Source organism: Herpailurus yagouaroundi, unplaced genomic scaffold, assembly GCF_014898765.1.
Source record: "Herpailurus yagouaroundi ecotype Mexico unplaced genomic scaffold, PumYag 250, whole genome shotgun sequence".
NCBI lineage: Eukaryota > Metazoa > Chordata > Mammalia > Carnivora > Felidae > Herpailurus > Herpailurus yagouaroundi.
Window position 1 is genome coordinate 2,944,185 of NW_024412467.1, and position 22,222 is coordinate 2,966,406.

At 43.9% G+C, this 22,222-nt stretch overlaps 1 protein-coding gene across 1 annotated transcript in view; it reads left to right on the top strand.

Moving 5' to 3' along the window:
* The window catches only part of DCDC2 (doublecortin domain containing 2), a 166,640-nt gene that overhangs the window by 129,166 nt on the left and 15,252 nt on the right, over nucleotides 1-22,222 (top strand). Inside the window, exon 9 of the mRNA XM_040460340.1 lies at nucleotides 10,805-10,905. Coding sequence (XP_040316274.1) covers nucleotides 10,805-10,905 — 101 coding nt within the window. The remainder of the gene's footprint in view (nucleotides 1-10,804; nucleotides 10,906-22,222) is intronic.

The following is a 22,222-nucleotide window of genomic DNA, read 5'->3' on the forward strand; positions in this document are numbered from 1 at the left end:
TCTTTCTTCCTTCCATCTTCCTTCCTTCCTTTCTTCTTTCTTTCCTTTCTTTCTTTCCTCTTCCTTCCTTCTTCCTTCCTTCCTTTCTCTCTCTCTCTCTCTGTCTCTGTCTCTCATCCCTGTCCTTATTTGTTGTCAGTCTTTGCACATTCCTCCTCTTCCCATCCCTTAAATGCTGTCTCCTTGAACTTTAGTCCCCAGTCATCTTCTCTTCTCATTGCAGGTTATTGTCCAGACCCGTGACTTTACATTTTAATTTTTTTTTAACATTTATTTATTCTTGAGAGAGAGGGAGAGACAGACAGAACATGAACAGGGGAGGGGCAGAGAGGGAGAGGGACACAGAATCCGAAGCAGGCTCCTGGCTCTGAGCTGTCGGCACAGAGCCCGATGCGGGGCTTGAACTCCCGAGCCGTGAGATCATGACCTGAGCTGAAGTCGGACGCTCAACCGACTGAGCCACCCGGTGCCCCTAGACCCATGACTATTTACCAACTGCATTCTGACCGTTCCCAGATCAATATCCTCCTCCTAGAGCTTTATCCTAGTTAACACGTTTGTATTTCCAGCCACTTACCTTGATGTGTCTGTGGAGATGCTTACCAGGAGACTCCAGCCAGTACATCCAGTTCAGAACTCCTCGCCTCCCTTCTCACCACCCACCCCCGCCCCCCTTGTCCTCTGGCCCTCATCCTGGTAAATAGCGCTACTAATCGCTTATGCATCCAGGCTGTAAACCTGAGTCCCCTGTGGCTCTTTCACCTCATCCCTTTCCCTCCAGGCAGTCACGGAGCCCTGCCAGGACAGCCTTGCTTCCCTTGTGTCCACTCTGCCCATCCCTCTGGTGCTGCCCTCACGCAGGACCTACAGGACTGTGCAGACCACAGTCCCCAGAGCAGTGCCTTTCCTGCCACCACAGCAGGTGCTGTGGGTTCTGTGCTCTGGACCTGGGGACCCATCATTCCCTGCCCTAGCTCCCATCCCATTGTGGAAACTCTGCAGGCTACCAGCCTGTGGTAGCTTCCATCTGACCCACATTCCAGCCTTTCCTTCCTGCATCTCAGCCAGTCTGCTCACTCTGACCTGATGCCTCCCGCTCAGCAGTGACCTGTGAGAGCACCTTGAGTGGTACCTTCCCTATCTCCTCCCTCCACACACGCCCTGCCCGGGGTTCCCCAACCCCATTCATCGAGGCAGCCCTCTTTCAGGACAGCACCCCGCCCCCAGTCCCCCAGAGGGTCTTCATCATCTTTAAGATCAAGTTCAGAGTCTGTTCTATGAGACAAAGTTTTATTTTTCTTTTTTAATTTATTTTTTGTTTAAAAACATTTCTTTTAATGTTTATTTTTGAGAGAGTACTCTCTCAGTCTCTCCCTCTCCTTCTGTCCCTTCCCTGCTCCTGCATGCTGTCTCTCCAAGCTAAAAAAAATTAAATAAATAAACCACTTATTTAAAAAGTCATGAATTCTATATATTGTAAGTGCATGCTTCATTCTTTGTAACTCTGAATATTAATTTTTTTTATTTTTATTTAAAAAATTTTTAACATTTATTATTGAGAGACAGAGAGAGACGGAGCATGAGCAGGGGAGGGGCAGAGAGAGGGGGAGACACAGAATCCAAAGTAGGCCCCAGGCTCCCAGCTGTCAGCACAGAGCCCGACACGGGGCTGAAACTCATAAACCACGAGATCATTACCTGAGCCGAAGTCAGACACCTAACCGACTGAGCCACCCAGGTGCCCCTGAATATTACTAATTTTGATAAAAATCTGAAACATCTGTATCTAAAAAAGATTAACGCAGAAATGTAGGGATAAGAACAAAATTGCCTGTGATCTGGGGCGGTCAACGATAATAATCCTTTTAAGTTGTGCTTACACTTGGAAAATTGTGTTGCACCCATTTAAAGCCAAGGTAAAATAACCATGGCGGTTAAGATCAACTCTATGCAAAGAGTTACAGTTGCTTAATAGATGCAAACAGATTTAAACATCAATTACAGAGCAGATGATAGTTAATACCCTGGAGAGGAAGTCAGGGAATGGAAAGAAGTCAAATATTTCACTGCGGTTGAGAAAACTCAGCTTCTGTAAGTGTATGGATACGGTCATTGTCACTTACTATTCTGAATTGCCAAAGGAGATGAAATATTGTGATATTATGGTTTCTGTAAAGAGTTTCCAAGTGAGTTTGTGGGACATGATGAAACATAGGGAGAAGGTCAGCGATTAAAAAACATTTGGGTTACATGGCGGTACCATCTCAGACGTGCTCAGAACATTAGCTGCCGTTTGATCTGATTCTTCCCGATGATAATATGCTTTAATCTGGGGAAGTGGTGGGAGGACATGGGCTACGTCCCACCGAGGGTCAGGGGCGGGTTGGCCAACATCCTCTCACGAGGACACGCCGTTGCACGTGGGCCTATTCTTCGTCTCTGCCTCGCTGCTTCCTGAACGTAGGGAGACTGCTTCACCCTGGGCCAGCTTTCCGGAAGCACTTTCTTTAAATTTCAGTAAGATATGATGACAAAAATCTATCTCCATGAAGAGTTACGCATTAGAAATTCAATACATTTCACGTGTGCATGGGGGTCCCATTAACGTTAGCTAATGAAGATAACTTCTGTGTCTCCTTGCCAATTTTGATCTTAATTCTGCCTCTGGTAACTGATGTGACAACATAGAAAGAGTACATGATTTTTCTTGTAAGTAAGCCTAGATATTTTTTTCTTCTTAGAGTATTGTCTTATACACTGAAAGTTACAGACTCCTTGTTTCCCACATTGTTTTTCTCTACTGGGTTTAATGAGCTACATTTTATTTATTTTATTTATTTTTATTTATATATGAAATTTATTGTCAAATTGGTTTCCATACAACACCCAGTGCTCATCCCAAAAGGTGCCCTCCTCAATACCCATCACCCACCCTCTCCTCCCTCCCACCCCCCATCCACCCTTAGTTTGTTCTCAGTTCTCAACAGTCAATGAGCTACATTTTAAAATCAATGTCTTGTTTCTAATTGAGCATTTCTGTATGAGGCAGTCTCAGTAGTAAATCATAGTAAAATGTTTATAGTCACATTAAACTTTTCTTGCTTACATGTAGAACTTCCACTTAGTAGATATCTAATATTTCCATAAAGTACTCAGAACCAGGCATCACTCCATTATTTTTCTTCTTTGCCCCGATAAGTTTCCATTGATTTCAAACGCGGAGCACATCAAAATATGGCTTATCATGCTATTTAAAAATAATTTTTAGTAATTCTGGTGAGGAGGTACGCCTTAAACAAGACGGTTGGGCTTAAACACTAATTCTCATTAGTTACTTGCGTGTGTCATTCATCACTTGGTAACTTCTCTTACTCAAGAACATTAGAGTATTGTGACATTACTCAACTGAAATATCGACACCCTGAAACTGGGAAACCTCTTCATTTCTCCTGTTCTAGTTGTGGAAACTAAACAAACATGAGTGTCTATTTTCCCTTTCTGCAGGGAAACGGATTCCTATTTATTATGAACTCCACAGTGGTGCCGTTTCATTCTTTAGGCAATAAAATTCATAAGGGACAAGTGAAAAATAATTGAGGAGCGTTTTTATTTTTTACCAGCGTCTTTGCTGTTGCTTTACGGTGTAATATACACTAAAAGTGTCTCTTTGCGATTCAAACAGGAGAGATTAGAGCTGAATGTGGGTGTGTGTGCATCCGAGCGTTGGATTTGATCCTTAATGTAGTAATTGAATGGGAGCAGTATTGTGTATCAAATTTATCCCTGCTCTTTAGTTTCTTAGCGAATGGCTTTTGTTACAGATGTTTTCGGGTAGGGGAAGACATTAAAAAAATTGAATCCCTTTTCTTCTGGCAGATGGGTGGGTGTCTGGGGGGTGGTGCTGGTTTTTGCACCTTGTAGAGGAGTGAGAAAGAGAGGTGATAGCAGGAGAACAGAAAGCAGTGGGTTTGCAGGGGCTTTTCTGAACACCCCATCCAGCAGGTGCCTTCAGGAGTCGGAAAGGGGATTTGCCATGGCTACTGCCCTGATATTCTCTCTAGACCATGACTTTTACTTATTTATTTACTTATTTTTATTTTTAATGTTTTTTTATTTTATTTTTGAGAGAGAAAGAGCATGAGCAGGGGAGGGGCAGAGAGAGAGAGAGAGAGAGAGAGATGGGGACAGAGGCTCTGAAGCAGGCTGTGCTGACAGCAGTGAGCCCAGTGTGGGGTTTGAACTCACGAACTGAGAGATCATGACCTGAGCTGAAGTGGGGTGTTTAACTGACTGAGCCATCCAGGCGCCCCTAGACCATGACTTTTAGACACATGGTGTATTAGTTTCCTATTGGTGCTGTAACAACTCACCACAAACTGGGCACTTTACAACAACATACAGATTCTTGATATTACAGTCCCGGAGGTCAGATTTCCAAAATGGTCCTCATTGGCCTATAATCAGAGCCCTGGCAGGGCTTTGTTCCTTCTGGAGTCTCTAAGGGGGAAAATTTGTACCCTTGCCTTTTTCAGTTTTCGAAGGTCGTCTACAGTTCCCTGGTTTATGTCCCCCTCCATCTTCAAAGCCAGCCATGACCTGGCGAGCCTTTCTCACACGCTGTCACCATGACCCCCATCCTCTTGCCCGTCTCTCTCATTTATGAGGACCTTTGTGATTACACTGGGTCCACGAGAATAATACGGGACAGTCTCCCCATCTCGCGGCCAGCTGATTAGCAACAGTAATTCTATCTTGAGCCTTAATTCACCTCTGCCATGCAATGTAGCGCAATGACAGTAACGGGATTAGGACATGGGTGTCTTTGGGGGGCTGTTACTTTGCCCACCACAATAGCATACATAGTTGATCCCTGTGTTGGCCACACTCCAGCCTTTCTCTTCAACCTTCATTATCCCCCTCCTCATCCAGATGCTGTACTGCCACCTGTTGGCCAAATGGGGGCATAAACCATGTAAGGGCATGAAAAATTAATCCACTGGCTCCTGGCTTCTAAATGGCATGCTCCTGGGGTGCTTGGCTAGCTCAGTTGGTGGAGCATGCAAGTCTTGATCTTGGGGTGGTGAGTTTGAACCCCACACTGGGGGTAGAGATTACTTAAAAACAAAGTCTTTAAAAATAGTGAATGAGTGGATGCTCCTTACATTTTATTTCAGTGCAGCAAATATCTTCATTCTCTCAACAAATACCATTTGAACGACTGTGTGCAGAACTCTGTTACATGCTGGGGATACAGCATTAAACGACGTGGGCATGGTACCCGCTCTCTTGGAGCTTATGGTTTGGTGGAGACTGGCAAACACTAAAACAGGAAAATAAACCTAAGTAAATGTCAGCTAGTAGTAGGTGCTAGTCAGAGAATTAAAATACAACAATATTGGGGCGCCTGGGTGGCTCAGTAGGTTAAACATCCAACTTCAGCTCAGGTCATGATCTCACAGTTTGTGAGTTCGAGCCCCTCGTCAGGCTCTGTGCTAACGGCTCAGAGCCTGGAGCCTGCTTCCGATTCTGTGTCTCTCCATCTCTCGGCCCCTCCCCTGCTCATTCTCTGTGTCTGTTTCTCAGTAATAAATAAACATTAAAAAATTAAAAAAAAAACAACAATATGAATGACTGGGTGGCTACTGGAATAGGAAAGAGGAGAGTTTCCTGAGATCTGTGCAATGAGGAGCAGCCAGTGTTGTGAAAAAAGGGGAAAGGATATTTCAGGGAGAAGGCATAAGAAGTACAAAGGTGGGAATGAACTTTCTGTTGGAGAAGCAGAATGTAGCTGGAGTTTAGTGGGCAAAGGGAATGCGGTAGGAAGCATGTGCCAAGAAGGAGGTAAGTACCAGATCACATCCTTGTGAGCCATGGTAAAGACCTTGGGTTCTATGCATGATGGAACGATGTGAGAGAGTTTCTAAATACTTTTTATCATCTGTTGAGTGCACTTGGCTATTTTGTGGGGGATGAATTACAGGATAGCAAGAGTTGAAGAAGAGAGATGTTGATGTGTAAGCTTTGCAATTGCCCATCCTGCAGATGATGATGATTAGTCCAAGTTGATAATGGAAATAGGGATAATATTCACAGATTTGGGATATATTTAAAAGGAAATTGAATTGACAAGACAACAATGGAATGGATACATGGAATGAGAGCAAGAAGGAAGTCAGGATAATTCCAAGATTTGGGGATTGAGTGGTACTGCCATTTCCCGGAGTGGGGAATAGAGTTGATGGGCAGTTGGCCGGCAGAGGAACAGAGTTCTCTTTTGATGATGTTAAGATGCCCATTTGATATCAAAGGTGAGATGTCAAGTTAGGTAATTGGAGATACAAGTTTGGGGATCTCTGAAGAGGCTGGTACAGATCAGAGAATCATTGGCCTATGGCTGGTGTTCAAACCATGATCTTGGTGAGCTTGTCTAAGGAGAGTGTGTGAGTAGAGAATAGTGGTCTACCACTTAGAGGGTGGACAGAGAAGGCTGAGTTGGCCAAGGAGACTGAGAAGCAGCAGCCAGCAGTGCTGCTGAAACCCGGAGAGTGAAATGGAGAAATGGAGAGAGAGAGCGCCAGACTCCTAGACTCCCAACAGGCAGCCGCACAGGGACAAGGCTGAAAGGCATCACCTGGATGTTGAGGGCACAGGCATGAGACGTGAGCTAACACCGTGGGCTCTTTGGGCGGGCTGTGATGGCAGTCCCTGCACGGGATGAAGAGGACGTGTGGTAAGGCGGAGTTGGAGATCTCAGTGGAGTTGAGAAGCCAGAGTATTGAGGCCTGGGTGTGGAACGGTTCATCACCTGAGTATTGAAAGCACTCAGGTGATAGATACAGGATGAACAAGACCGGATTGGGGAGGTTGCCTCTAAAATGAGACATTCAGTGGAGAGACTGGGGATTTATATGAGTTAATCACATAAGTCAAAATTGTATCAAAACCAGGATGTCCACATGCTCAGGGGACATTTTGGAAGAGAAAATTCAATACTTGGCCACGGTGCAGGGGGCAGGGTTAAAGGGGCGTAGAGCTAGAGGGAACTCAACGTGGGAGAGAGAGATCAAACCAGGAACTTGTCTTTTGACTTACATTTCAATAAGCATTTCCCGAGGACTTAGTGGGCAGGGCACTGTGCTTATTCCCAGCAAACAAGGACCCATAAGGCAGGAAAGGAGCTACAAGGCATGTACGTGGAAAGATAAATAGCCCATGACTCTGTGACTTTTCCACAAGATGCTAAGCCTGTAAAAAGCAACCCTTTGAAGTGTCCCAGGGTGACTTTTGTGTGTTGGACCTTGATACATATTTACCCATCGATCAGATGAATGAAATGCACCCTGTTCGTTTAAAAATCGTTTTCATCGTTCAGTATTGTCCCTTAATTGCAGTGTGGTATACCATGTGCAGCAACCTGTGTTCAGATAACATTTAGTGATACGGGAAACGCTCAGGATGTGATTTTAAAGTAAAAAACAGCCTTAGAAAATTATATGTACAGTAAGATTCCACTTTCATGAATGAGTGTGTGTGCACGCGCATCTGTGTGTGTGTAAGGAGAAGGAGGGAGAGAGAAAGGGAGGGAAAATCTGTTGTCAGATTATTAGAGGTGATTGTCTCTGCATCATGAGGTTAGAAGGATGTTTATTTTCTTCATTTTCCACGTTTTCAAACATGCATACATATTATATAAACAGTTTATAATCAGCGCATGCTGTGTGAAAATGTTTTTTCTCTAGAAATTCCTATTTCTCTATTTTTAACTGCATATAACATGTATAATAAACGTTGAAATCCTAGTAGGCTGTCTCCTATCACAGAGTAATTTTCTAGCTGTTGCTCCTTTTTTTCCCTTTTGTTGCCACCGTTCCTGTGACTTCACTTCTGACCTTCCCTTCTTGCTCTAATGCAGGAGACAGACATCAGTTCGCTGATGAGCAAGGCCCTCTGCCCACGCCACAGACGCACACTTTTCTCTTTCTGTTCTCTGTGTCGCCACACAACACACTGAGTTTTCTTGATTTGTCTCTTTGCCTTTTCTACCCTGTGGTGCCATTTTCCATTCCAGCGCCCTTTCAATTTTATTTTATTTGTTACCATTGATTTCATTTTTCTTTTCCGGTGAAATGTTTATTCTGAAACACATCGGTAAGTCATTTGTAGTTCTGGTTGGATACAGTTAAGCATTTCGTTGAATGTGAGTATTTAATAATATATTCCGTTTGTATCTGTAGGTTGCTCTTGGGAGTGTCTTTGAAAGCAAGTGCAACACATGAATGCTAAAATGTCACCCAAAAAGTCAGGTACTTAGGTCATCGCCATAGTGTAGCGTCCTTCTCTGCAGGTTTGACTCCAGGGACATTTCGGGGCTGAGTGTGATTGTTGTCTTCTAAAGTAATCTAGAAGGTAGCAATGAATGTCACACATGCCTGGTTTTCCTTTTAAAACCATACTGGAGATAACATTTGATAAATTGTGCAGCCTGTGTTTTGAAATCTGCCTGTGAACATCCACAAGGTTACGAACTCCACATGTGAATAAGACAGTATTTATTTCTGTTGTTTCCACCATTGTTGGAAATTGTTTCCACCATTGTTGCGTTGAGTTCCAAGGTTCAAGTTCCGAGTCCTTGAGAGACCAATAGCTTACCCAGTCTCTGTTGCCTCCACTTTTGTGGACTGGACTACTCCCTTCCACTTTTCCTCCTTTATGACAGAATAATTGTAAGTTATTTTCCTAGCCCCTTGCGGTGGCTTTCCCTGTACTTTTGTTAGGTGAAGGATGGCTTTGTTCAGTGCACGATCAGAACTCTGTGCATTTATTCCTACATCTGTGAGGATGTCATCGCATTCTCTGTTTCACTTTCTATATTCTTTCTTCTGATGTGGCTGGGATTTTGGCTGAGATTTCATTGTGGATCCGTGTTCTCGGTTGCAAGACAGGACAGAGTCAGGGCATAATCCTTAGATATGCCGTATGGTACATGTCTTTGGGGGAGGATTAGTACTAGTGGTAATGACAATGCTGACATCATCATTGGTAATGGTTTTGCAAGGATTCCTATATACATGTATATTTTTAATGTTCATGTACCTATAGGTGACTTAAGTGAGAAAACCCATGAATGAAAAATTACTCTAGATGGCGTAAGCATACAAGAGCTGATGGAAGAAGGGATCAGTGGGTGGAAAGACTTTGTTGAGTGATAGGAAGGACCAGCCTGGGAGTGAATGATTGCTGTAGATAATCCTCAAAATGAGTTAATCCATGCGAATTAATCTTAGGCATATAATCAGCTTTGAGGGCAGCTGTCTCCTTTTTAATTTTTTTTTTTTCAACGTTTATTTATTTTTGGGACAGAGAGTGAGAGAGAGCATGAACGGGGGAGGGTCAGAGAGAGAGGGAGACACAGAATCGGAAACAGGCTCCAGGCTCCGAGCCATCAGCCCAGAGCCCGACGCGGGGCTCGAACTCACGGACCGCGAGATCGTGACCTGGCTGAAGTCGGACGCTCAACCGACTGCGCCACCCAGGCGCCCCAGCTGTCTCCTTTTTAAAAAGGAGAGTAGAGCAGCCAATATCTAGTCAAGGTACAAAAAAAAGTAATTAAAAAGGAAAATGGTTTCTCTAGGAGAAACCAGAAGGGCTAAGTGCCCGCAGCCCTTGGATACACCCCCTCTTACAGCGCTTTGTCAGGGAGCCCTACTGGGGGCGTGTGTGCATGTCTACAGACACGCATTGGTCTGCAGGCAAGTTGAGAGCACAGTCTACACCTCATTTATACCTTAGGTGGCCACATCGACTGGCACGGTGCCTTTTACATCACTGAGCCTCCACGAATGTAAGAATCTGTTTTACGTTTAATCAAGAGTGACTTTATAACTTGAACACTATGGAGTGTTTTCATGTGACACGTGTCCGGTCACTGTGCTCTGGGAAGCAAGCTTCTATTGGGGAAATAGAGGGGGTTTCAAGACAAAAGGTGAAACCGTACTTGGTACAGTGCAGGGGGTAATCTAGTCCTATAATAGATTAGCAGAGAAGGAGGTCAGTTCTCCATTCCTGGAGATCCTTAAAAATCGGCCAGAGGAAACCTCTGTGAGAAGGACCGAAGCCTTAAACCTACTTGGGGGGCACGCAGAGAGAATGACAGACGGTTCTGGGATTCTTCGATGATGGGGCCCGGAGGAGACAAGACTGAGGGGAAACAGGGAAATGACTTCAGATACGGAAAACCGCTATCGCTGCTTTCAGTGGGGGAAAACAGGTCACGGGAGCTTAACCTAAAGTCTTAGAGATTTAGGTTCCATTTTACACGTAAGGATTTTAAGACCTAGGTTGTGAAAATCCTGCGGAAATCTGCAAAATAGAAGATTGATTTGTGTGAGACCCGGAGTCAGCTCTGTGATTTCTCTTCGGAAAGGAGAGCTTCTAAAACTAGTGTTTTCAGGCACCAAGCATCGTCACTGCTTCCTGGATAGGAGTGGCGAGCAGATAATAGGTGTGAGGTCCTCTCTGTGTAAATACATCTGCAGGGTTGTGTTACTAAGTCAGCAGCCAGAGGGTGAGAGAGGGGTCTGGGACGCAGCTCTGCCCTGCTGGGTCCACCTCGTCTTGGCCACTGTCCCTCTTCCCAGTGTGAAAATGCAGAAGAATTGGGGGGGGGGGGCGCGCCACAAAGGGAGCCAAAATACCTATTAGAAAACATGATCTTCGTTAGGTATTTGGTTGTAATTTCAGCATTTAGCCACACGATGTCACAATTGGATTTTGATTTTCGCTGTGCATTTGTCTCCAATAATAGATGAAGGCGTCTTCAAAGCTGGAGCAGAGAGGTCTGAGACACAGGGGGCAGCAGAAGTCCAAGAAGATGAAGATACTCAAGTCGAGATCCCAGTTGATCAGGTAGTCTCCATGTCTTTTTTTTTTTAATATGAAATTTATTGTCAAATTGGTTTCCATACAACACCCAGTGCTCATCCCAAAAGGTGCCCTCCTCAATACCCATCACCCGCCCTGCCCTGCGTCGCACCCCCCATCAACCCTCAGTTGGTTCTCAGTTTTTAAGAGTCTCTTATACTTTGGGTCTCTCCTTCTCTAACCTCTTTTTTTTTTTCCATGTCTTTAAAAATGCGCCTAAACCAGTCGCCACTTCTTTCTTTCCAGTCCCGCGTTACCGGCCTCAGGCTGTTCCCATGCAGGTGCTGGTTAAACCCTCTCAGGTAGTCAGGTGGCCAAACAACGTTAAACACAAGACAACACAATACACCTTCAGGTCTTCCTGGTACTCCTACAAAGAGAACAGCCATTTGGACTGTCTTTTTTTTATTTTTTGTTGTTTTGGTAATTCTGGAAAAAGATGTAACTTTAATAAATAACATTGAAGAATAAGGTGCATTGGGGGTAAGCCAGGGGATGCAAAGAGGGAGAAAGTTTGATACAGAAAAAAAAAAATACTGACTTGGGGTTTTTATCTAGAAAAAAATTCCTCCATTTAGAAAAGGAGTTTGTCTATCTTCCTTCCTTCCTCCCTTCCTCCCTTCCTCCCTTCCTCCCTTCCTCCCTTCTCTTCTCTCTTCTTTCTTTCTTTCTTTCTTTCTTTCTTTCTTTCTTTCTTTCTTTCTTTCTTTCGTTTGTTTTGAATACTGTGATATTCTCTCCTGTAGGGTCTTTGAAATTGCTGTGGTTGGATTTTGGTTTTCATAGAAGAATTGCCTATAGAGATGCAACTCAAGTATTTGCTGTGTCTTCTGTTGATTTTCCTTTTAGGCCAACGGAACACTGTATTTGTAGGGGGGAGGGGAGAGGGAGAGAGAAAAAGAGAGAGAGAGAGAGAGAGTCTCTGTGGATGTGTGTACATGTGCTTTGGAAGGGATGAGGGAGTGTTAGTGTTCACTAAATGATGCAAGAAATAAGTCAGGTAGGCTTTTTAATACAATTCAAGCAGATTTCTTGCATTTCTAAGTGGAGGATTGGAATTTAGGTTGGGGAGGGGGAAATCATATCCCTGGCTAAAGGGAACGAGAAGTCACTAGGATTTGCCACTTGTCCTTGGACTATTATGTGATATTTCCTTTCCAGAAAGCAAATTTCACAATCCAGCAAGTTCCATAGATGATCTTCTCAATTGTATTTGTCCTAGCAGTGTGGCAGTGAGATTGCTACTTGATTATTCTGCAGGCATTTTCTGTAAGCATCGCCTTCCTGATGAAAAACCTAATGTGTTAAAAATCACACAGATTTCAAAAATCCAACTTATTAGCCAGGATTAGCTACAACTAATAATTTTTCGTAAACTCCAGTTAAAGGTATTTTTTTCCCCTGAGGGAAAATGGAATTTGAGGTCTTCTGTGAAGCTATAATTAAATGTTACATTTTAAGACAAGGAAGAGTAATCATCATGTGTATACAGCACCTAACAGCTGCCCCAAACCAGACTCATTTCTATTCCAAAGCCAAAATGTCAAAAATCAAACCAAATCATACCATTATTACCAGAAGAGAAATCTCTTTGTTAATCACTTAACAAGTTTCAAAATCTGTGATAGGTATTTCTTTATTTTAAAAAAAAATTCATGTTTATTTATTTATTTGAGAGAGAGAGAGAGAGAGGGCCAACAGGGGAGGGGCAGAGAGAGAGGGAGACAGAGAATCCCAAGCAGGCTCTGTGCTGATAGCTATCAGCACAGAGCCTGATGTGGGGCTCAAACTCACCAATCATGAGATCATGACCTGAGCCGAAATCAGGAGGCTGACAGGTAGCCTACTGAGCCACCCAGGTGCCCTAGTATTTCTTTCTTTGTAAGTTTGGTATCGCAAGGAGCCAACAGAGGGAGCTGGTCTCTGAAACTACCTGAACGGCCTTGGATAAGTGTCCACAGAGCTTGATTTCTCATTCGACTGGAGAGGGTAACCTATTGAAATAGAAGTGTGCAGAGAGACTGAGTAAACAGGTTGGTAAAAGCTGGGCACCGTCCACACACTGATGTCGGTGTGAAGGAAATAAAAACCGGGTAACAGAAGGTCAGGCTTACTTTCTTCTTTGACCCTGTTAATAATAGAGCTGGACTTAGCTAGCACACGTGGTTGGCGAGAGATACTTATGGGGTCGGGTCATAGAGTCATTCTCTCCATGGCCTGGAGACCTCTTGCTCCATATCCTAAGCGGCTGTGTTATAAATACTGTGAAGGGCCAAGCGAGGGTGTGGAGACCATTACAGTAAGAACAACTCTGAGGACGCACCCTTGTGGTGTTCCAGGCACTGTACCAGGTGCTTTTGTATTCATACAACTGTGATGACAACCCTGAAACATCGGTTTCATCCCACCTACTTTATATGTAGGAAGAAAATGAGCTCATGTAGATGGGATTGCTTGTCTAGGGTTGTACCGCTATGCAGAGGAGTTGGTATTTGAAAAAAAAAACACAACTTTTTAATGTTTACTTATTTTTGAGAGAGAGAGAGACAGAGCGTGAGCAGGGGAGGGGCAGAGAGAGAGGGAGACACAGAATCCGAAGCGGGCTCCAGGCTCCCAGCTGTCAGCACAGAGCCCGACACGGGGCTCAAACCCACGAACTGCGAGATAATGACCTGAGCTGAAGTCGGACGCTGAACCGACTGAGCCACCCGGGCGCCCCAGGAGTTGATATTTGAATACAGGTCTGTCCAATTTCAAAGCATCTGAGTAATCTGGGGGAAGAGTATTAAATTCAAAAAAAAAAAAAAGTCAATTATTGGCTTAAAGAAAGAAAAAATTCCTTTGTAAGAAAGGAAATGTAGTCATTGTATATACTACTTGATTCAGCTGTGAGTGACACTAACATACACTCCCTTTTGGGCCGTAGCTATTAACTTCTTTGGACTGATTTCCTATCATCTAAGTGGTTCCTATTAAAGCTTTAGTCAGAGGGCCATGAACAAAGGTGTGCATGTGTGCACTTGTGTGTGGTGGTGGGGGGTGGGTGGGTGTATAATTATCATCCGTAATCGGCCAAGTAATTTGTCTGTGCCTGGAAAGCAGATCAAGTTCTAGAAGTAAATATTGAGGCCTCTGCTGGAAGCCAGTTCTCCATGGGTCTCCTGTGTTTGGGCCTGCATTACGAGCAGAGGCACAGAGTGCCTTTTTTCTGGACTATCTTTTCAGGGGTGTTTGAACAACCTTGAAAGACCTAGTGACTTCCTCTGGAACAGTCATTCTCAGTTGGAGGCAGTCTTGCCTCTAAGGGCTGTTTGGCAGTTTCTGGGGACATTTGATTGTGACAGCTGAGGGACTACTGGCATCTGCTGGGAAGTGGCCAGGGCGGCTGCTGAATTATCTTGCAATGCAGCCCTCACAACAAAAACCTGTTCGGTCCAGAATGTTAATAGTAGTGAGATGGAGAACGCCTGCCTTGGGGCAAAGGCCTGGTTTGTTTATTGTCCGGTATAGTAAAGGTAATGTCTTCCCGTGGTGCAAAGGGCAGGCAGGTTTACTATCTATCATAAAAGACACGGTGCCATTGAACTGGACGTTCAAAACTAGCTAAAACAGTAAATTTTATGGGATGTATATTTGAGCACGATGAAAGTATTCAGCAAAAGATTTGGGTTCCCTAAGCTGAGAGTTCTTTCCCTGGAAGGTGAGCCACTATGTGTATCACCAGCCCCCCTTCCCATTGCCCTGTGGGGGTGAGGCCTTGGGGAGTGGGTGCAAACGGGGATCCTCTGCTGTTGTGAGCAATAAAGTTCGTTGTCCCTGACCCAGAAGTCTTCTGTCTTCTGCCACGTCCGTGAAACCAACGACAGGCTAATGGGTAAGCTTTTAAAATTTCAGACCTCCTGTCGTCCTTGATAGCCTCTGCTGGACGGTGCATGGTGTTTGTGTGCTTAAGTGTGTGTATAACTGCGGACTAATTCCATCTAAAAGCATGGCTGAATTCTGTTCCCATGTCCAGGCTCTTGTCATTTTTTAGAGACAGGTTAACAATCCTGCATCTAGTGCTACTTCCAAACCCATGGAAAACTGAAGAATGGCACATTAAAAAAAATGGGGAGGCCAGAATAAATATCTTTTCTCAGGACAGAGTTTAGGTCTAACAGGAATAAAGTTTTCTTTTAAAAATTTATTATTATTATTATTTTTTGTATGCACACTCCAAATCAGTCTTTTTTCCTAAGCAGTAGAGCAAGTGCCTGACTAACCAATACCTGTGTTAACACGCTGGCGCTGATGACTCATGTGTCCTTTGTAAATTGATGCTTTTCCAAGCTAAAGAGGCGAGGAATGAGCCTGCTCCTTTATACTGAAGTACACTGCCTCTGGTAAGTAGGGCCGGATGGGAGAACCCACCGTCTCGGGAACACAAGCAAATAAATACGTATAAAATAGGCAACGAGCAGTTATATTTTACATCTTGTTCCATTTGAGACAAGAGGGCAGAAGATAAGGATAGCAGCTTTGGAGTGGTTTTGGATTCTTTTGTAGCTTTCCTCACCCATTTGCAGTTGATTTTGAATAGTAAAATAATGAGAATTACAAGATGTTTTTATGCTAAGTAGTTTCATTAAATATCATTGAACCTCTTTCAGTAGAGCAGTGAAACCGTTTCTCGTTTTTTTTTTTTTTAATTGGAGGTTGTGATACACAGTCTTTATTTATTTATTTAAAACTTACTAAACCCTTAACAGTAAAGTTACACATATAATATTTTTTTGAAGTTTAACAAAGATTATAACAGAAGTAGCAACCACGTGCCTCACCCCTCCCCAGCTGGATTCCTGCTCCACGCAGGTAACCCATTTGAACACACCACTTTGTTCAGAACTCTTTGGTGTCGAACACACTGCTGTATTTCTAATCCATACATCCTTCCTTCCCTTCCACGGTAATGTCTCTGAAATCTTTGGGCCTTTGGGTCTTATAGGCGATTGTATGTCATAGTTTAATTGGCTTTTTTTTTTTGTTAATTTTAAGGGCACATAAAATAATGGAGATCCTTTTACTAGGTGCTATCTCAAATTTGGTATCAAGTAAATTTTGTGATTGTTCTTTTCAAATTTACGTATGATTAATTTTATCCCTAAAGACCGTGGAAGTCTTAGTCTTATCCCCCCCCCACAATAAGGCCACAGGCGTACAGACACACACACACGTGACCCTCTTCTCTCTCTGCACGTTAATTTCATGATGATTTTTGGCTGAGTCAGTATTTAATCTGTACATTATCTTTGCTATATTATTTGAGCCACAGAATGGATTCTGGTTCCGTTTCCTTTCTTGTGCAACCCTCTTTTCCTCTTTCCCACTTCAGTTACCTTTTTTTTTTTTTTTTTTTTTTTTTCCAGTTGTATAGTTTTCTGTGTAGCTATTAACAAGTGATCTCTAAACTGCCAGGGGTTGATTTCCTCTTAGTGTACTCAAAGCATGTGCAATGATGATGAAATTTCAACTTCATTTTTTTCTCAGACCCTTCATCATCTGCCTCAAGCTGGGTAGGTATTCTCTGGCTGTGCTTTTTCAAGTTATCTCACTATTTTTCTTTACTATTGTTTTGGGAATTTCTTTCACTTCTCCAGGGGATAGATCTCCTATTCCTTGGCCTCCACATCTTCCTCTTTCTTGGACACACCTTCATTTTTTATGGAACTCACTCCTAGTAGCCTCCTGGGAACAGCTGTGTGGGAAGAACATTGTTTTTGAGACTTCGCACGTCTGAACGTGCCTTTTCTTCTACTCAAACTTGACTGTATGGCTAGGTATAAAACTTTAGGTTACATAATGATTTCTCTCAGAATTTTGAAACCACTGCTTAGTTGTCCATCCACAATGCCAGTTGGGAAGTTTCGTGCCATTCTGTTTCCTGAACTTCTGTAAATAATCCTTTTCCCCCTCTCTGGAAGCTTTTAGGCTCTTTTGTTCCTGGTGTTCTGGAAATTTCCAGTTATGTGCCTTGGTGAAGCTCCTTTGCTGATTGGATTGGGTACCCAGTGGACTTTTAAATTTTAGAGATGCTTATTTTTCAGTCTGGAAAAAAATTATTGAACTATCTCTTTGACGATTTCCTTCTCCCCTCTTCTCTCTTTCTGGAACTGCAAGTATTTGGAATGTTTTTTTTTTTTTTTAATGTTTACTTATTTTTGAGAGAGAGAGAGAAAGTAAGTGTGAGTGAAGAGGGGCAGAGCAAGAGGGAGAGAGAGAGAATCCTAAGCAGGCTCTGTGCTGTCAGCACAGAGCCCGATGTGGGGCTTGAACTCATGAACCTCAAGATCATGACCTGAGCCGAAATCAAGAGTTGGATGCTTAGCTGACTGAGTCACCCAGGCGCCCCTTCACATATTTGGGTATCGGCCTTCTTAGACTGACTCTCCATTTACCTCTCCTTTGTTCCATCTCTATAAATTTTTTCTTGTATTTTCTCAACTTCTTTTATTTATTTATTTTTTTTTCAACGTTTATTTATTTTTGGGACAGAGAGAGACAGAGCATGAACAGGGGAGGGGCAGAGAGAGAGGGAGACACAGAATCGGAAACAGGCTCCAGGCTCTGAGCCGTCAGCCCAGAGCCTGACGCGGGGCTCGAACTCACGGACCGCGAGATCGTGACCTGGCTGAAGTCGGACGCTTAACCGACTGCGCCACCCAGGTGCCCCTCTCAACTTCTTTTAAAATCAAAAAGCCTCAGCGTTTATCTTCCATCTGTTGATTTTTTTGTTATCATATTTTAATTTCTAAGAGCTCTTTAATTTTCTCTGAATGTACGTTTTTGTAGCATCTTGTTTTATGGATGTGGTATCTTCCTTTATATCTCCAAGGATTCATCTATTATTTTAAACTTTATTTACCTGTAATATCTCTGTTTCTTCTGGGTTTCTTTCTTTCTCTCTATGTTTTTATCTCTGTCTCATTGTTAGAGGCTTCCCTTGGCTCTCTGGTTAGATTCTTTTTTTAATTGAAATATAGAGGTGCCTGGGGGCTCAGTTGGTTAAGTGTCCGACTTTGGCTCAGGTCATGATCTCACAAATTGAAGTTTGAGCCCCACATTGGGGTCTGTGCTGTCAGTGTAGAGCCTGCTTGGGAATCTCTGTCCCCACCCTCTTTTCTCTGCCCCTCCCCTGCTCACTTGCTCTCTCAAAAATAAGCATTAAAAATTTTTTTAAAAATTTGAAATATATCTGACATCTACCATTGTATGAGTTTAAGGTGTGTGTCCTATTAGATTTTAGAGTGAAGCATTGAGGAAACCGTGCACAGACACAGCTCCTCAGGTTGGGGGCGTTAGGGTGATTGGTTTTTGCCATTTCATTGGCAGACTTCCATTTTTCAATATCTGTGTTCTTCTTTTGGGTCAGTCTATTTTCTTTGAATGGAATCTTTCAATCTGTTGCCCTGGCGGTGTAAGCCTGGCGGTGCACATTTGGGGATCTGACTGTGGGAAGGGGGCTCGGGGACCTTGCCATGAACCCAAGAGATTTATTCCTCTTGGTTCCATGACTGTGCCCTTGCTGCCCTTGTTCTCAGCTCGGCTGAGGTCCAGCTCCCCTGTAGTTCAGGATCTTTAGAGAGGAAGCCTCCTGCAGTTCTCACGGGCGGGGAGGGGATCTTGGGAGTCTGTCTGCTTCTCTTAAAGACCCTAAACCAACCCCCCTATTTTTAGTCACTTCCCTTCTTCCAGAGATTGCTGGTGCCTCCAGTCTCTCGGCTTTCTGTAGGTCTTCCGGCCTGCACAGGTTTGCTTCTTGGCTTCCCCTCCCGCAAGAGCACATTTTAGCTGCCTCAGTTCTGCTGTTACTGGCCCCACATCCTTTGGCTTTACTGTTTCCCAAGTTTTGTGGCTGTGATTTCTTTTCAGGCTTCTGTGCCCTTACACATTCATTCCCCCCCCCCCCTTTTTTTTTTAATTGCCTTTACTGGCAGTTTAGAGTGGCATTAGAAGGGAGCTGAGGAAAAAAACAACAACCCGACATTTGTTCAGTTTGGTGTGTTTAACCAGAAATCGCCTCCACACTAATTCATCACGGGGAAAATAAACCATCTTTACAGAATCTACACTAGATGAGAAACCGGCAGCCTGTGACCACATCCCCTGGGAGAGAATCCTCTTTGGCTGGCACAGGGCGAGCACCTCCTTCAGAGCCGCGACACTCTTCTGTCCACCAGGTGGCAGCACACCTGTGTCATTCACCCAGCCCCTGGGGGCATTTGTCCTGGTGATCATTGATCTACACGTTCAGAACGAATGCCATTTAAGGGGCGCCTAGGCGGCGCAGTCCATTAAGCTTCCTACTCTTGATCTTGGCTCAGGTCATGATCTCATGGTTTGTGAGTTCGAGCCCCACATAGGTGGTGTCAAGCCTGCTTGGGATTCTGTCTCTCTGCCCCACCCCTGCTTGTTCTTCCTCTCTCAGAATAAATAAGTAACTTTAAATAATGCCATTAAAAAAAACAAAAACAAACTGTAGTCTAGAGGCTGTAACTAGAAACAGGAGGTCTGAAGTCCCACGATGCCCACTGACATCGTTCTGTTCTCTGAGCCCTTGTGTGGTCTCCCCACTTACCCAACCTGCCACCTGTGGGGGGTCAGCCGCCACTTGTAGCTTCTCCTGCGACCCGCGAGCTAGGTGGAGAGCTTGCCTGTGTGACTTACTCATGTGAAGGAGGCTGCTTTTTCTGACCAGACCCATCGATCTACTTCAATGGAATGTATTTGTTAAAATCAGAATTATAAAATGTTTAAAACCAGGAAAGAAGCTCGTGCAAAGTGTTTTGCCATCAACGACACGAGCCCCATTTTCCCACAAAGGCATAGCCTATTGATGTCCACACAGGCTCCTGGCTTCCGGCCTGGATCTCTGTCTCTCTGTCTCTTTCTCAGAATACCTAGCAGAAGGGCATGGGGGGAAATTACGGACTTCTGATTATCCCACACAGCAACATGTTCCATCTGCGTGGAGCGCTCCTCAGCTGTCACTGCCTTCACTGAAGGGAAAGGCAACAGTATTTCCACATGCTTCCTTTTTGAGTCCTGTCCTCCCCGCGAATCCTGCTCCATGTTGCCACAAGCCTGGCACACAGCTGCAGGAGTTTAGAGGGGGATGATCTGGCTTCTTAATTTCCCTGTGCATCAACAACGAGGGTTTTTGTGACATCCTGTCTATGGATTTGTGTTTACTTGGTGGAAATGGTATAAAACATTAAAATACAGCCTTCAGGGATTTCTGATGTAAGAGAAAAATCAACATTTACTTCTAAAGGGAGAGAACTTAATGGGGATTTCTTCTTTCTAATGATGACTAGAATATTCTCATGCTATCTAGATGTTTTCTTTTTTTAAAATATGTTTATTTTTGAGAGAGAGAGAAGGAGGAGGAGGTGAGGCAGAGAGAGAGGGAGACACAGAATCCGAAGCAGGCTCCAGGCTCTGAGCTGTCAACACAGAGTCTGAAATGAGGCTCAAACTCATGAACTGTGAGATCATGACCTGAGCCGAAGTCTGATGCTTAACCTACTGAGCCACCCAGGTGCCCCTACATACATGTTTTCCGTGTGTTTGTTATACCTTCCCAAATGGGTGTTGTGGAAACATGGGGAGCATCGTGGGGCTGGGTGAGCCAGCTCTCAGCTGGTGGCTGGCCAGAGGTTCTCTTTGCCATATCCTCACGGGGGTCACATCTGTGAACATGAGCATCCTTTCTGTAGGTCATGGTACTTTAAACGATGTCTAAACGTTTTTTTGTTTTGTTTTTTGCCTTTTCCCTCTGTGAAAACTGAAAACAGGAAGCTGTTCTTTGCTGTCATGAAAAATTGAAACTGATTATTTCAAAACACATCATTCAACTTGGGTAGGAGATGACTTTTAGTTTCCATGGCAGTGGAAATAAAAGCAAGTGAGATGACTTTTGTATTTTTAACACCAGTGTCCAAATTCTGTGGGTGAAATCTGCAGAAACATCTGTCCACGCGGGAGCTGGAAACTAACCCTCTCTCTTTCCCAACGTGCAAATGTAGCAGGTGTTACCTGAGAAGCGGACATATCTAAGGTGGTCATTTTTGTTTCTTTTTGGTTCTGATCCCCGGTTCCTGGTGGAGTGTGTTTCCGGGAGGGGGAATGAGAGACATGCATGGTGGTTAGGTAGGATACCTGGACTAGAAAGTTCTAACTTGCTCTGTTGTCTCAGACAGCGAGGTCTTAAACATTAACACACGTTCCTCAGGGATTCCGATGTAAATATAAGAATCAAATTTACTTCCTTTTTTTTTAAGTTTATTTATTTTGAGAGAGAGAGAGAGAGAAAGTGGAGGAGGGGCAGAGAGAGAGAGAGAGAGAGAGAGAGAGAGAGAGAGAATCCCAGGCTGCCAGCACAGAGTGAGTGCCTGCGAGGGGCTCGAACTCACAAACCATGAGATCATGACCCGAGCCAAAGTCTGACGCTTAATTGACTAAGCCACCCAGGCGCCCCAGCATTTACTTCTAAAGTGGACGGGACATTCGCTCTAGGTCTCTGTTTAGATGCCTTCCCCACATCATTTTTAGTGATGCCGTGACTCTCAGAGATGTGATATGAGTTTTAAAGTGCAAATCATTTGAGCTGCCTGGTCTGTCTGTGCGAACGCCATCCAAGTAATTGATGCTTTCGATATTTTGTGACTTATTTCCATATGATTTCCATATTTCATCTTCATTCCTCTTACCACTCAGGAATCCTGAGTTAACCTTAGTAAACTGCATGCATATTCTCTAGAAAGCCTGAATACTTGTGGTTTCCCCTGAGCCGTGCCCGCCAGGACGCAGACGGCCGTCGTAACTACAGACCTTTCCTGACTTGCCACACAAATCAACCATTATCTCAGAATGTCCGTTACGAAATGAATAGTGAGATGTGCAGATGAGCAAGTGCAGGCAAAAGGCACTAGGAGTACCAACACTGGTGTCCTATTAAGGAGAAACACAGAACTTTTCTAGTGGGACTTTTCTAATAAATGTTAAGAGCCGTTGCTTACGGTAAATAATGTGCTTTTTGAAAGGTAAGAGATCTCGGCTTTTTAATAAAAATTTCTGTGTGTGAGGGTACCTATTGTGTAATTGTGCATATATGTCAACATGTCTATTATTCTAGCTGCGCTGAGGATGTTCTTGATGTCAGAGAGGCTGAGGGGCTGGAGTCATTTGGATGACTTCTGTGATCCCTGAACCATCATGTACATCGGTTTAGTGAGTATCACGGAGAGGGTATAATCCTTTCGTG